Source organism: Atractosteus spatula, chromosome 4, assembly GCF_055471065.1.
Source record: "Atractosteus spatula isolate fAtrSpa1 chromosome 4, fAtrSpa1.hap1, whole genome shotgun sequence".
Classification (NCBI taxonomy): domain Eukaryota; kingdom Metazoa; phylum Chordata; class Actinopteri; order Semionotiformes; family Lepisosteidae; genus Atractosteus; species Atractosteus spatula.
Genome location: NC_142709.1, coordinates 11,878,226 through 11,895,023, shown reverse-complemented (window position 1 = coordinate 11,895,023; position 16,798 = coordinate 11,878,226). Strand labels below are relative to the sequence as shown.

The following is a 16,798-nucleotide window of genomic DNA, read 5'->3' as shown; positions in this document are numbered from 1 at the left end:
GATCTATAGACGTTTCCTTAGTGAAGCCACACTCACGTTTAGGAATATTATCCTGAATTCACACTAAGCCTGGAAAAAGTTAGAAAAGATAATGAATAGCACTTCTAAATTTCCTTGGATATCTCCTATCTGGCATAATTTGTATTTACAGACTGACGCAAGCCTTTCACATACATATCATAGAGCTCAAAGGGCATAAATAAGATAAAGATGTTTATGGTGAGACAAGTTTATGTACTGTACATTTCAAGAAATCTAAAGTACATACAATCTCCCAGGCTTTCTTATTTTCTTTATTTAAAATTTCGATAAGTAATAAAGGCTTATGGTGTGCCATGGAACATGCCACTACATCCAATGGAAAGATGGATTGATCCAGCTGCCAGATAACAAGGATCAGTAACAATTACTCAAGGAGTGTATATGCAAGAAGTTGCAAATAAAAGCGATATGGGAGAGGGAGATGGAAAGGGAGGAATTGGTCCTGAACTGGGAATGGAATGGTCTAATCTGATTACAGCCTCAAAAAACTCAGTCACCAGCTTGTTGACTAATTTATAAGATGTTCTTTATGTCACACCTTATAAAAGGTTCAGAGTGGGACAAATTACAAGCTTAGTGTGTACACTATGTCAGATTTTGTAGGAACTGTATTACACATGTTTTAGAAAAATCCAGTTATCCACAACTTCTGGACTCACGTCTGTACTTCAGTGGTCAAACTAATTGTTACATAGGACAGTACATTTCAAACTAGATCCTTGCCTGTGTTTGTGGAATAATGATTGTTATGTTCCTTTTACTTTAATTCAGAAAAGACTGCTTTTTGCTAGCTTCACAGCTGAGCCCATACACTGAGTCAGATAAATACTGAATACTTACTTTTCAATATAGTGTAAACTTAGAATGTACAACCTCTGGAATAAATAAGGGAAACCTAAAAACAATTCAATCTGGGTAATGGATTTTCACAGCTGTTTCAAAGTATGCTTCTTTTCTTTAAAATAAATACACATACTGTATAGTGTATTCTACATTGATATGTATTAAATTAGTATTCCATGAGTATTTGGATAAAATTGTATGACTGTATTGTATTGGTACTGTATTGTTGATGTTTGTTCTAATTTGTTTTTTTTATCAGTCTATGTTTGAAAATCCATTAAAAATGTTGATCACAACAAATACCTGCTGCTGAAAAGAATATATAAACTTAATCACAGGATGAACTTCTAATGCTAATTACATTTTAAAAAAACACAACAAAAAACATTATTTCAAGCGTATGGTTTGTCTTTATTCTTTCATATATACTGAAATATAAACCAGAAGTGTATCAAATCAAACAATGAATTCTGAATTACTGTATGTAACAGACAAAAATGCATAAATATTTGAAAAGTAACAAGTAATAGGTTTATTTCATGCTGAAAAGAGAAGAGAGAAAACACAACGTTTCGGCTGTGAAGCCTTCTTCAGGTGTGAGGTGTGCCTTCTTCATACCTGAAGAAAGCTTCACAGCCGAAACATTCTGTTCTCTCTCTTCTTTTCAGCATGGAATAAACCTATTACTTGTTCATTTGAAGACTATGCATGTTGATGCAGCTACCCACCTGAAATACTTGATAAGTTCTGCATTAAGACTAAGAACTTTTAAGATTGAGAGTCACTATGCTGTTCTCTGTGTTTGTGACTTTGCCAAACGTGTTAGATTTTTTAATTAACAGAAATACTAGCAGATTTCGTTTGCATTTTTTATTTTTGCAGTATCACTTGTCTCTTTACAACTGGATATCTCAAAGCAGTGAATATTGTAATATGTATGTAACATATATATATATGTATGTAATATGTAATGTAAACAGTTCTGATTAAAATACCATGAATGTGTCAACAGATTGAAACATGAAATAGAATAATTTAACAGGAAAGCATGGACTCTAAAGCAGTTTCCAAATTGGTTTCTGATACACTATACCAATTTAATGTAGTAACCATTATCAGTTATTTATATATTATTAGTCAGCATAATGGAAAGCATCATATCAAAGTTAATTTATTATTACCTCTGATGGATTTATTAATAGAACCAAGCTCCCAAAGGAACATTAGATGATTAAATTATAAACAACTTGTTCCAGCATACACTGTATGTACTTTGAGGTATGTATCTCTGAGACCTAAATCCTTGAAAAAATGCTTTCTTGATACAAACTGCTGAATATTCAAAATCTGTTAAATTAATTCACCACAGCTCCATGCTTTCATGACTGCATTTCCTTTTAAAGCAGGGTCATTTATAAATGGATTAGGAGAACAAAAAGGCAGTATAAAGTGGTATCACCTTCCCTAAATGGTTTAGCGGTTGTCTGATTGCTGAACTGAATGATAAGTCAGTTTTTGTTTCTTTTTCAGACACTTTTAAACTCAGGTAGCAAAGCCAATTAAACATTTAAATTACATCAAAGGTGCAATCATAAATGGAATCAAGCAACTTCTTTTAAAAGCTAAATTATCAGTAAGGTTCAGTTAAAATCCAATACGGTATCTGTAAAAGTACACATGCCAAAAACATAAGGAAGGTTGCAAATGAGAGAAGACATGACCCATTTTGCTCTTTTGGTAGTCGAGTAGCTACCTGTAAGTGAAATAATAAGACAAGAAAGACTTTCAAACAGATGATGTTAAATGAGATTTAAATTGGCTCTCTTATGCTAACAGTTTACAACATCTTAAAGGACAGAGTGCTAGGTCTTAATTTCCCTCAGGATGTAAACCAAACTAAATTACAAAAAAAATCATTTAATATACATCTTAATTGTTACAATCTTCAAAAATCATCCTAAAAGAAAAAAAAGTATTGTTTTCAAACATCTTTTGCTTTGATACATTTTTCTATTGGATTTCAGGAGCCAACTTACTGATTACATTATTTTTGCTGATGATGGTGACATTCTGTGGAGTGAGGCATATTGTAACTATCGCAAAATGTGTTTTATAAAGGAGTTTTATTAAATTGTGAATTATTGCTTAATTAACAGTTAAACTAAAGGAATGTTATTGAGGAGGGATTTTTCTGTATGTACTGTCTTAAGAGTGAAACAAATTGATAAGTTTTATCCTTCATTGACACCTAGGTATCCAGGCTTTTGTAGCGAGCTGTGCACTGAACCTTAATGAAGATGCAATATGTCTGTAGAATGTAGCCTGGATCCTACAACACAGTCTCGCAAAGCATTATGTGGCAGTTCTTTAAATAACACTTTGACAAACATAAAATCTATTCCAAGCTCTGGTCTGTGGGTTATAGCTTTCATTTCGATAAGGTTTAGTCCGGTCTTCTCTAGAGGAAGCCCCCTGAGTCAACAGCTCTTGACAGTGGTAAAGAAAGCAAATCCAAAACATGTAACCTGTGTATTGCAATGAAAGCTTTGAACTGCATGCATTGTACGAGCTATGGATGATTTAATTTATTTCTTTTGCTTCAGTAAAGAACAAAATTAATGGTCGAGCTCTAAATAGCAGTTCAAAGCCAAACATCTAGTTAGACGAAATGCAGGTGTGCTTTTTAATGGTGAAAGTTTTAGAGCTTTATCACTAGATAAAAAATGTAAATGTTTTTTTTTCCAGAATTGAAAAGTTTAAAATTTGATTCTGCCATACTTTTTGGACTTTAAATCGGGATTAGTTTTAATTTTGTGAAGTGCTTTATCATATAAAATACTTTACCATGGTAAGTTCCATTTCCAAAAGTTTTTCATGGAGGCATACTGTATAACAGTTGGTAGTGCATGTAAAGCATATAAATGAATCTTTTTCGCAAAAGAATGTACAATCAGTGAGTTTTAGAACCAAGAAGTGACACTCCCATCTTGATGCCTGAATTAAGATGACAAAAAAGAAAGAGAAAACAACTTTTCTTCTGGATTTTCCTATTTGTGCATTTCAGTATATACAGTACCATGTAACACAACATTGTGTGTTATTCCTCCATTCTGTATTGCAAACACCACTAGCAACACAATTTGTTTTCAACAGAAGGATGACTGTCTCTTGGACTGAGCAATATTTTCCCTAATGGCCAAGGTCACATATGTTGTGTATTGTTTAGAGGATTACATAAAGGGAATGAATCCTGATTCAAGTAAATAGTGGCCAAATGCCAAAAACATATTACAATAAGGAATTAAAGGAATTAAAGCATAAGTGCAATATTGCTTTGTCAATGTCAGGTCTGCTGTCTGTTGGAAAAAGAAATATGGCCACTATTTAGTTAGATTAAAGATTTCTTTTAGTGACTAGCACCATAGTTTGTGTTTAGAATCTTATATATAATAAAAATACATTATCAAGATTAAATCTGTGTTTAATGCTACAGGAATTCTGTGTAGGGTGTCCTAATTTGATTCCTCAGTTTTTAGAAGATCAAGAAAAGCTTGTTCTATAATTTGGACAGGGAAAAAAATTAATATCATTCTTTCTTCTCTTTTTTATTTTAGGATTACACATTGACTATGTACTTTCAACAGTACTGGAGAGACAAGAGGCTTGCATATTCAGGAATCCCATTAAACCTGACACTTGATAACCGGGTAGCAGATCAGCTGTGGGTGCCTGACACCTACTTTTTAAATGATAAGAAATCCTTTGTCCATGGCGTTACAGTGAAAAACCGGATGATTCGCCTACATCCAGATGGTACAGTGTTATATGGCCTGAGGTTGGTATTGTTAAACGGGAAGTGAAGATAAAAAATCATTCTCTGCAATTCATTAGTACTCTTGACATTTACATCTGAGGGGATTTTGTACGAGAGCTGTGGCTGAATATATTATATAACTCCAGACTTCAGCTGCAGGGAAAGCCTGCAGAGAACATGTGACAGGCTCAGTGTTTCTTAATCTCACAGGCAGTGTCAACAGTCAGGTTTTATCTATTTATACTATAGTTTGCTATATTGGGAATGCCCTGCAGTTACAGTAAAGACTAACAGAACCACTGAAAATTCATTGGTTAGACAAAGTGTTTAATTAGCACTGCAAAGAAGGATGCTACTGTGTCTTGCAACACTGAAAGGTCAATGCAAAATGTACTGTACATTTACTTTGTGTAACACTAACACCCATTTCACTTTAAATAAGTGATGCTTTGATCATCTGATCAAACAGTAATCAGGCAATGTCAAAATACCACAACAAAGCAGTTGTAAAATCTGTTTAAAGAAATAATTCTTTTTAAACAATCTCTAAATAATGTCTAAATGGCACACTTAAGTGGTACTTTCATGTATTTTCTTTGAAAAGACTGATTTGTTCTTCATTTAGCTTTGAGTCTGCTAATAAAATGCTAATTGATCTATATTTTTTATTTAGAATACTTTATATTCAGCATGTTTTTTTGTGGTAAATACCATATAAACCATGGCGTGAGTGATGTATCATAGGATTTCCATTTTTTGCTGCTGTTCTAAAACAATACTTGTGCTACACAAAATAAAAATAGATAAAAAAGATACAGTATATAAATTAAATCATACAAATGTATTAAACTGAAGCAATGTACAGTTACCACTGTAATAAGCGTATATCATCATAAAACATAACTTTATCAAAATATGGATTAATGTCAGGCTTGTTTTCTGCACAACATCTAATTATATGTAATAAATACTAAATGTATACAAACAAGTTGACTCATCTTGGTAGGCCTTCTAGGACTCTGAGAGTATCTATAGTAGGAACAGTTCAGTTTATGTCTGCTTCTCTTAAACATGAAAATACAGAAACCCTGAAAGGTTTGTTGTAAACCTTTAAAAAGGTGTTGAGAAAGGTGTTGTGCCACCATGACTTTTTCCCTCCATCACAAGCTGTGTTGAGAAGTTCTTTTGTGACTGACATTATCCATGTCATTATATCTTCTGAATCTCTCTCCAGACTTTTCTGGACATAACAACATTTTCAGAGAAATTAATCCAAGGCAAAACTATTTAATTTGACTTCATCACAATGTGTATTCACTGTCTGATCTCATTGAAAAGTCTTCTTGCATGCTCTTCCCTTACTAATACATTTATTTGCGAGATAATTTTTCTGTTTTAAAATGACTTAGGACCATTTTGACATTAGGACAGCTGTTTGTACTGTAAATGCAATGAGACTGTGCGTTTGTTTCCTACTACATTATATGTAGGCACTACCACAATGCAAAAAATAAATATTCCTGCTATTACTTTTTCTGCTTGAAGTGAATCAAATGATTGTATCTCCAATGAGATTAACCTCACCTATGACCTGAAAACTATGTCAGAATTTCTGTTCATGGTTAGTAAGGAGATATATTGCAAAAATCACTTGACATGACCATATACTGTAAGCTCCCTGAATAAAGTGAAGTCCAAGTCACTTTTTCAGACTGTGAATTGCAGTGATTTGAACTTTAGCATACAGTACATGAATGCTACTCCTTCCTGGCAGGAGTAAGCAGGCCCACTTGGAAAGTTTGTATGTAAGTATTTAATAGGGTGCATTCATTACACCATGTTTTTATTAATTGAGTATTGCATATTTTACAAGACAATGCTTGACACCAGTAATCAGGGATATTTGAAGACTGTGACTATGACAATAGAAGCGATTCCTATGTAATGGTCTCATACACATGGATCTGGAATGCCTGGACAAAATCTGCATATACTGTAGATGTTGAGAAATCGGAACACTTGCACTGTTGATATAATTTCTAAGGTCTGATGTTATGTTACCAGGACCTGAAATATTAATATTACATTTTCTCTAAAACCCACAACACTAGTATAAAAATTCATATGCTTTACAAAAAAATTCACAGCAACATACAGTATGTGGTTCACAAATAGTTGCTGAAGGTTTATTCTTTTCACAAATAACTAAACCAAAGTAATATCAGAGGTGGTTGGGATGCAAATGTGAATTCCTCAGTGTGCATTTGTGTGCAGTAACTCTGAGCACTGCGCACTGCAAGGCAGGACATATCAATAAGGTAATTAAATCTGTGAAGGTGGCTAGTGCCTTGTTAAACAAAAACACATTCAATTCATGGATAACATATTTAATAACAGAGCTAAACAAAAGGCACAGAGCTTGTCCAGTGCACACATTGTCTTTTGTCTTGGTCACTTCCAAGTCAGACGGCTTGAAAATAAACAAGAAAAGGTTCATTTCCTTGGTTACTTTTTAAAAGGTGTCTCCATAAATTTGATTTTGATTTAGGATCACAACAACAGCTGCCTGTATGATGGATCTGAGGAGGTACCCACTGGACGAACAGAACTGCACCCTGGAAATAGAAAGCTGTAAGATGTCCACAAAGACATGTGAATGCATAAATCAGGAAGCTGTTGCATGTTTTAATATTACAACCAATCTAATAATAGTATAATAATTGATGTTTGCTGTCCTTTTAAGTTTGTATTTATAATTTCTTTAATATTCACTTATTCCCAGTTTATTCAACATTATAGTGAAATCCAGACTGTATGACTCAGGCACTAAGATACATATACTTTATTATGCTCAACTGGGTCTATCACTAGATCCATACTGAAATGTGGGAAGAAGTGCATTGGAAATAAAACTAAATGTTGAGTGTTGGAGTGAGACCTATTATTTTATATAATACACAATTTGGGATTTTCCATCTAAAGTAGTACTCCCACTTTAATTATGAAAAGCATTGTTTTTTTCTTGTTGAAACTAATGACTGACATTGTTTAATGCTCTTAAGCGCTACACATTAAGGTTTCCAAAAGTGCTCAATTATTTTTTATGTCAGAAATGCTATCAGAAACACTTGGAATATGTTGACCTATGTTAAAAACAAGGTATCATACTCCTTGTGCATGCAAATCATACAAATTGAAAGGGCTATTAAGTTGACTGGTGATCACTTCATACTGTACTGTATATCATTGTTTTGACTTTTCAAAACTGGAGTTGTTGAAGATTTATATATGATTAATGGAAGTATGCAAACAGTGTAGTTCAAGCTGGCTCTTCATGAATCATGGACATTAATCATCTACCTGCCATCACTGTTAATGTCAGCTGACACAAAAGCAAATGGATGTTCTGTACAGTACATGTACAGTATATTACCTGGCATACATGTTTTCCTCAAACTATTGGTCAACATTGGTTAGCTCATGAAGAATTGGTGCTACATCCCTACATTATCATGTAAAATTACTATTTTTTTTTCTTAGGCATTTTAGGCACCAATTATACTATTTTCCTACTAATTAGTCATAATCCAGTAATTTGTATGTCAATGCAAATGTGCAAGAACTAGAGTGCTTGCTGACCTTTCTTGTTCGGGGACCTTACAGGATTTCTCTTTTTTCTGTGGTATCCAGATGGCTACACAACAGATGATATTGAATTCTACTGGAGAGGTGGGGACAGTGCAGTCACAGGTGTGTCCCGGATTGAGTTGCCTCAATTCTCCATTGTGGAACACCGACTGGTTTCGAAGAATGTTGTCTTTGCCACAGGTAAAAATCACAGTCTCTGCCATTAAGGTTTGTCAATAAATAACATAAATCTCAATAACATTTAGATGGTTGACTATAAATGCACACTGCATGATGGTGCAGTGGTTAGCATTGCTGCATTGCAGCACCATGGGTCCTAGGTTCAATTCCGGGGATGCTAACTGCATGGAGTTGATAAGTCAATTGGATTCTGGGAAAAATGGCCCAAATGTGAGTGTCTGTGTTTGTGTTCCTGCAATAGACTGGTGTCCTGTCAGGGTGTACCCTACCTTGCATCTATTGCTTCATTGCTTACCAATTAGAAAATGGAAAGATGTAGAGGATTTAACTTGCCCATACAAAGACAGAAGAGCTTAAGGAGGAGGCATAATCAAATATTTAAAACTTGTTTCACTTTTCTGATCCTGTCTGACACAAAATATGGCCAATATTTCTCCACAACAGACAAACAATCACTGACATCTTCCTTCTGCCTCACGGTGATTTGGATGGAAACACACTTTGAAACTGCAGTTTATATCAAATGGACAGAGGATTTTGTTCCTTACCTTGTTTCTTACAAGTTGCAAAAAAAAGACAGAGTGGAGTTTCCTTGGATTTTACTGATTTTCTGCTGTGCTGGGAATCATAGATTGGAGATGTGAGCAAGTAAACACAAAAACATGGACTAGGCATCTGTACATACTGTAAAATGTAAAGGGGGCCTCTCCTCTAAATGTGTGTGTTGCTAACAACTGCTTCACAAACAGTGAGAAACTATTATTTATGACACAGTCCTTATTCTTTTCAATTTGGAAAAGAAAACTGAAAAAATGAAAACATAAAAAAGACCCCCATTTCAGATGGGAAAAAATGCTCTTGTAGAGCATGCTAAATCCTTACTAGTTGTAATTTTATCACCCATTGTGCCCTGAGAGGCTGCACCTCTTTTTTCACTATTGATGTGTATTACAGTACATGCTGGTACCTGAATACTAAATCACTTACTCATGCGAAGTTGCAGCCATTCTCTAATGTTCCCATTTTAGCAGTAGCAAGAGTGCACATACAGTACATACTCAAAATGTAATCAACTATACTCTTTCAAATATTTTAATAGGTCATTGTTACTTAGATTTATTTGTTGGCCTTTTTCATCACAGTACATCTGCATTTATTTTATACAGTACCAGCAGTGAAGTTTCATGCTTTTACTTCGGTCATTTTTTTTTACCATTCTAAAACTGAATAGCATTACATGGTTTTGGTCTTAAACATAGTACAAGGAAAAGGAAAAGATTTTTCTTTCAAAGTAATAAAAGACATTACTCTTGGCCTCTGCCTAATCAAAAATGCATTAAGATGTAAGTCTACTGTATATCAATTAAGTGATAACAAGAAAAACGATGACCAGACAATACCTCTGTGTTAACATATCTTTTGGACAGATTCTCTGTTAAATATAATATTTAATTGTGCTTCTGCATTCACTCATTTGCTCATTTTCTTTTTAATATCTACTGTACAAACACAGTCCCATAAACGAAAAGAAGTTTGCTGTTTATCTCTCTGGAACTGTGAACTACTGGAAATGCGTATAAAACTTTATCTCTACTTTTTAAAATATATTTTTATATATACGAGCGTATATCTATATATACTGTAGTTCAAGCAGGCAGCTGCGTCAGCATGCGTAGGCTGCAAAGGAACAAGTAAAGGTTTATTCCATGCTGAAAAGAGACAAAAAACACATTTTGGCTGTGGAGCCTTCCACACCCGAAGAAGACTATACAGCCAAAATGTTGTGTTACTTTTCTTCTCCTTTCAGCGTGGAATAGACGTTTACTCGTTCCCTATATCTATTTTGTTTTCTTTTTGACCTTTTGTTTCTTTAACTCCACATCTGTAACGAACAGTTCTTTCCGGACCCTATGCGGACGACACAGTCCGACGGAGTGGGGGGGAACACTAGGGAAACGTCATGCAGGAATACGGGGCTGAAGACAGGGGGGCGTGTCCAAGGTGCGCTGGTGCACGGGGGAGGTGTGGCCGAGGCGAACAATCCGAGAGAGTAGTCCTTAGGGAAAATCCAAAACACAAGGGTAAATCCAGAACCAGAAGATCCATCAGAAGAAAGATTAAAAACCACGAAGGCCGGGTCGGAACCGGCGGACGGGGAACAGGAACGGGAACCGAGGTTAAAACCTTAACGGGACCAGGCGCCTCCTGGTCCCGGACTCGCACGATATGGAAATCAGATGCAGAGCCCGGATGAGCGTCAGCGCCTGGCTTTTAAGGTGGGCTGGGAATGGGAAACAGGTGCAGAGAATAAAGTCTTAGTGAAAGGGCTGGAGCACCCTTAAGGAGGGGGAACTATAATCGTGACAACATCTGTAAGTCTAAAATATTTTATAACTAAAAAGCTATTTCTGGTATTTCTGCTTGAGGTGCATGGAAACGATTAGCTTTGTTAAAGTTTATCATAAAATCTAATCCAGTTTTCCATCCTATGATCCTCATGCTCTTCTTCAGTGATCCCAGGAGAACCTTTGTACCACTCATTCGAAAACCTGTCTAATTAACAAGTTTGCTTCATACACTGGCTTTACCAAAAATTACCCTAGAATGGTGAATGATAATGGAGTGGCAATTATCCTGCTGTTTCTTAAAGCCCTTTTTAAAAAATGCAGAGCTTCATACAGCACATCATATATTCATGAAGCCCAAGACGCACAGCATAAATTATTCTCTTATAAAGCTCCTAACACTCATGCAAGTGATACAGTAATGATTCATCCTCTGCATTTTAGTTCCTAAATTAATGAGATCCATAATGGATATTATTTTTTATGTATTTTGAGAGTGGATAACAATGCCTGTGCTGGCTTGTTGTTGGCTTTTGAACATAATGGGCAAGCTGACTAAGAAAGACTATTTGTTTTACTTCTCATTGTTTGCTGGATAATCCTTTCTGTTTAGTATAAATTAAGGGGTTTAGAGCACTAATCAAAACGTCGTGAACACACACAAAGAAACAAATGTGTTTAGCCAATTAGTAAACCATTGCACAAATGTGTACCACCATTCTATTGAAATGAAAAACAACACACTGTCAGTATAATGTTTGTCTGCTCCCAACACATTGATTCATATACTACAATATCCAGTATATGAATCAATGTGTCGGGAGCAGAAAAGAATGCTCCTTTCAACTAAGTTGCTAAAATCTGAAACTGAAATGCAGTTATGTACATGAATGTTCAGAAAGGGTAGTTTTGACTTTCCCTAAATGCAGTGTCTGTATCCCAGTTGTGCCTGAAGGTATTACACGTTGCTGATTTGTCCTGACAATTTTGTTCTTATTGTCATGATGTTCTGCTTTCTAAAGGTGCAGATTTTAAACCAAACTGAAAAATATATTTCCAGAGGCCATATCATTGAATACTATGTTATATAGCTGAAGTATGGCACTTTCATGTTGAATTACATTTCCCAAAGAATTTAAATTGGAATTTTAGAACTTCACCAATGGAAGAGAGGATGGATCTCTGTTAATGATTTCATGACTGCACACTAGTCACGGAAGTACCTATGAAGTAATATACTGTACCGTAGCATAACCTCATATACTGTAAGCCCATAAGGAATATGCGGAGTACTGTATGTACAGTAGGTTTCATTCCATATTCACATGAAGGTGCCATACATGTTCTCTATATGACTACACTTAATGTATCGTGACTTTTCATGTTCAATAATATCATGCATTTTTTAATTAAATGCAATTATGCTCAATGTATGTGTATTTATACATATATTATCTGATGTTATGTGCTTCGTACTCAGAACTAAGTAATGAAAAATCATTGTGCAATTTGAAACAAGAATGCTGGTTTCCATAGCGATAAACCCAATGCATGCTGCCGTTGCCATAGAAACTGAAACAAAACATAATGTATGCCTGTGTGCTGTTTGAAGTAAATAGCCTTTTTTTCTTCAATCTTCTTTTCTTAGGTGCCTACCCACGATTGTCTCTGAGCTTTAAGTTAAAGAGAAATATTGGATACTTCATTCTTCAGACCTACATGCCCTCAATTCTGATTACCATCTTGTCTTGGGTGTCGTTTTGGATCAATTATGATGCCTCTGCTGCAAGAGTTGCTTTGGGTATGTTTATTTTAAGAACTACAAATAGTGTATGTTTAAACACGTTATAACAAATCAATGCTGAAAGTTTTTTTTTCCAGTCTTACACAACACCCACATATCCTGCCGTATATTTCTAATCTTTATTTTTTCAAATGTTAGTATCGTTTTACTGTATATTTACATAGTTTCTTTAAATTGAATATAATAGCAAGATTTTACGGGTCGTGGCATTCCATGTACTGTAACTTGTTCTACCTTCATTTATTTTAAACACAGCCCAAGAAGGCTGTTAAATATTTAAAAAGGAGACTCATGCATTTTAATGTAAATGACTAATTGAAGACGTATTCAAGTGCAAAATTTAAATATTATCACTGTCTGAAATGATGTTACAATACTTTCACATTAACTGAAAAAAATGTGATACAATCTTGAAGTACTGTTCAAGCTGAAGTAAAAACAAGTAGCTGAAGGAACAATTTAAACTTTACATACAGCATTGTGAATTTTGTACTTTATTACTGACTTTCTTTTATTAAGTAATTAATAGTATACTGTTCCCATTTGCATGGATACCACTTTTAAACAATGCTGGTCAGGAGTTTAGTTGGATGATTAGTATTACGAGTAATGGCCATTAAAACAGTCTCATTGATTTGATTAGGGATCTAAAATGGTACTGGTCTATTTTCAATTTTCATGTGCTTTTGCAATTGTACTGGTCAAGACAAATTTTCCATCAGATTTATAGACTAGAGGAATAAGCACAGTCAATCGATTTTAGGCAGTAACATCAACTCAAAAGGATATAAGATTCTGTTTTTTTTTATCTTCTGTACATAATGCTAATGTACTATATATTTTTTGGCTGAGGAGATACTTTTAATTTTGGTAAAATTCATGTACCACATTCTGCATATAAAATATTTCACTTTTCAAAACTTTTCTACTTGACTTAGATTGCTAAGATCACTTTTAATATGTGTGAGTTATTAAAATTATGTAGTTGCAGATGAACTACTCTCTTTTACATGTTTTTGGTAGAGCCTATTCTTTGGTCACTAATGAATTTAATAGTCTTCTGTGCATTACAGCCCTCACAGATCTACTTTGTATAAATTTATATTGTTTCAATTTAAATGTAATATTGAAATTTAAATTTCAGGTTTTCTTTTGTTGCTGTTGTTTTTATTATTTTTAGTTAATGTGGAATAATTTATTTTTTTAAATTAATTTGCATAACTGGAACTTTGCATATTACGTATGTTTTATTTTTCTGCTAAGGAATGCAGTATGAATGGAAATAAAGTAAAGATGTAGTGAGCGAATCACTTCTAATATCAAATAGTCTAAAGGTGAGAGAGAATATTGGGACTGATAAGTCATTTCCAGCTGTTATCAGATCTAATAAGGTTAAACTTATTTTGGGAGTTAATATCATTGATAGTTGGTGGTAGTTACCTTGCAGTTCAGTACTATGGATACAAAAAAAACAACATATTATCTGGCTGGCCTTCAGAAATCCTTTGTTCTTTAGGTAACCCAAGGTGAATGGTAGAGATATACTTGCTGATATAGAGGGGCTGCTTTTAATGCTGATACTTGGCTTTTTGTCTTTATAAATATAGAGGGCAATTCTTCCAAAGCAGAGACTTTTTTGAGCACAAAATCCAAAAAAGTGGCTTTGATATTCACTTGAGGTAAGGAGTCATATCATGCCCCATGGTCAGACTGAATCTCTATGGAAGCCTGGGGAAACTTAGAATCTTTTATTATGCAGCCACACAGAAAGTTACTCTAAACCATTAGTGTGAGCTTAGCTGGGTGGGACTGTACTTGTCATTAAAAAATTAATATGTTCCATTGTTCTGGTAGGTTCGGTTTGGTTTTGCTGAAAGGCATTATGTTTGCTATTTGACTTTTAAATGACTTTATTTGTGGATATTATTTGCATTTGATAAGAAAGTTTCAGTCTAAGATGAGAATTCAATGACAATAAACTGCATGAATTGAACACACTAAAGCAATAAAGTTGTAAAGTTATAAAATGTGCTGAGACAATAAATACAGAAACGGAATGTATACATGTAATGTATTGTGTATATATTACTGTATACACAGTATTATTAATGTTAATCATATACTGTACACCCACTGCACATTTCAACACATGTAATAACGCTGTTACATGTAGTGTAACATTCCACTATGATTTGGATGTGTTGTGCTTGGAAAAATCATTCTGTACTGTAATACTCCTCATAGGTAATATGTAGTTTTAATCTAAGGTTCATAATTTGGTCTTGAATTTTTTTTGTAAATGAACTTACAATTTAAAACCGCAGAACAACAGCATTTGGAATATACTGTACATGATGATTGTAATTAGATTTTTTTTACTTTGGTGCAAAGGAAATTCCTCTGGACTTTGCCTTTTTCGAAGTGCCATGTCTTGTTGTTATTGTAAATGTATAACCTATAACCTGTTCTTCATTCTTGCATTTGTATTGCTGAAAAGTAGAACAATGCTCATGTAACAGAGCTTATAAATCTCATTTGTGCAGTAATTGCCTTTATATACCCCATGCATGAAGCAACCCATCTGGCCTTTCGACACGCACTGAGAAATAATAGTCACTGTACATTTTTTTTCTTATACTGTACTTATTACAAAAGGCATTATGCCATTGTTTTACATATACTGAGACTTAATACTTAAGAGAAGTCATACAATATATAATTTGTATGACTCTAAACCACTAATTTTAGTCTTGCTGGATGTCATATACTGTAGGTTCTGTACAGTATGTTTTTGCTGAAAGAGATTATTTTAACTATAACATACAGTAGGTAACTATAAATAATAAAGTAATACTAAAAGCCATATCAAAGTAAAAACAAACATTTAGGCAAATGCTTTGGTGTGTAGATAAAGCTTTTGGCCATTTCTTTCAAAAATGGTCACAATTTAGTATGAGAACTGTCTGGTTATAGAATACAGAACATCTTTGACTATATATTTATATTTTAAAGGTCAGACACTTTAAGTCTGTTATGGGTTTAGTATTCCATTACAGGTGTAGAACTGTGCTGCCAGTGGGTAATCAGAATTATTTGAATCAGCTGACATCCATTTCTAAAAATCATAAAATTATTTGCGCAGGTTAGACAGACATTTGTCTTTTGTTACAAAGACCTCCTGAGCTAATATATTTTTAGCTTGCCTTTTCATTTTCACATAAGCACATACTGTACAGTTTTGCTGAAAGAATGTCCCACAACTGCTCCCTACAATATTTAAAATCTTCATTACCTGCTTTAGTCAAAAATTAAAACTATTTTTTATTTTACATTTTTCAAGTCATCTTACATTTTACTAACAGGAAAATACCACAGGAACTGTCCATGGTACTCTTCCTCAGTGCACCCTCTGTCCCAATGGTTTTCACACATTTTCACTACTATTAATATTATCTTACCTGCTATTGAGTAGGCCTGCATTTCTGAATTAAGGTTAGCAAAGTCAGGTTTAATAGAAGACAGTTATACCCTTATATCGCTCTCAGCATCCTACCTTTAGCAATGCTTTGTCTTTACTGCTGTCAGTGCCGAAAAAAACGAGCCTCATAGCATGTAAGACAAAGGTACATTGTGGCAAAGGGCATTTATACCCTCAAGGTTGACTTTGATAGATCCAGGTATTCACCATTACTAGCGCCCACAAATGCACCAGTGGTTTCTGTAACTGTAACTGTAACTGCAGTCCCCCATCCGACATCAGCTCCATCAGTTTCTCTTGTTCATAAAATGACAGCTTTGGAACCCGGGGTGTAAATTCAAACGGATTTTGCATCCAGCCCTGAGACGTGTCAGTTGTATTTTCACAGCTGCTGACTTTGGTGATCGAGATTGCTTATTTAAGAGCATTTTCTTTTTTGCAGTGAATTCTTTGAGCACTGGAAAGCACTGAAGGGAAACTTGTTGGACACAGCTAGCCCAGAATGTTAGTTTTTTTTTTTAATATTGCTTCGACCTGTGACGGGGACACCCTGGAGACTTAAATTCAGATTTTTTCAAAGCAGAATAAATGTCTCCTGGATACGTTAGTTTCTGTAGCCAGTATTCTTCATGCAAGCAAGATGA

General features: G+C 34.5%; 1 protein-coding gene across 1 annotated transcript in view; it reads left to right on the top strand.

Moving 5' to 3' along the window:
* The window catches only part of gabrb3 (gamma-aminobutyric acid type A receptor subunit beta3), a 74,888-nt gene that overhangs the window by 35,037 nt on the left and 23,053 nt on the right, over positions 1 to 16,798 (top strand). Inside the window, exons 4-7 of the mRNA XM_088913403.1 lie at positions 4,500 to 4,720; positions 7,248 to 7,330; positions 8,390 to 8,527; positions 12,521 to 12,673. Coding sequence (XP_088769529.1) covers positions 4,500 to 4,720; positions 7,248 to 7,330; positions 8,390 to 8,527; positions 12,521 to 12,673 — 595 coding nt within the window. The remainder of the gene's footprint in view (positions 1 to 4,499; positions 4,721 to 7,247; positions 7,331 to 8,389; positions 8,528 to 12,520; positions 12,674 to 16,798) is intronic.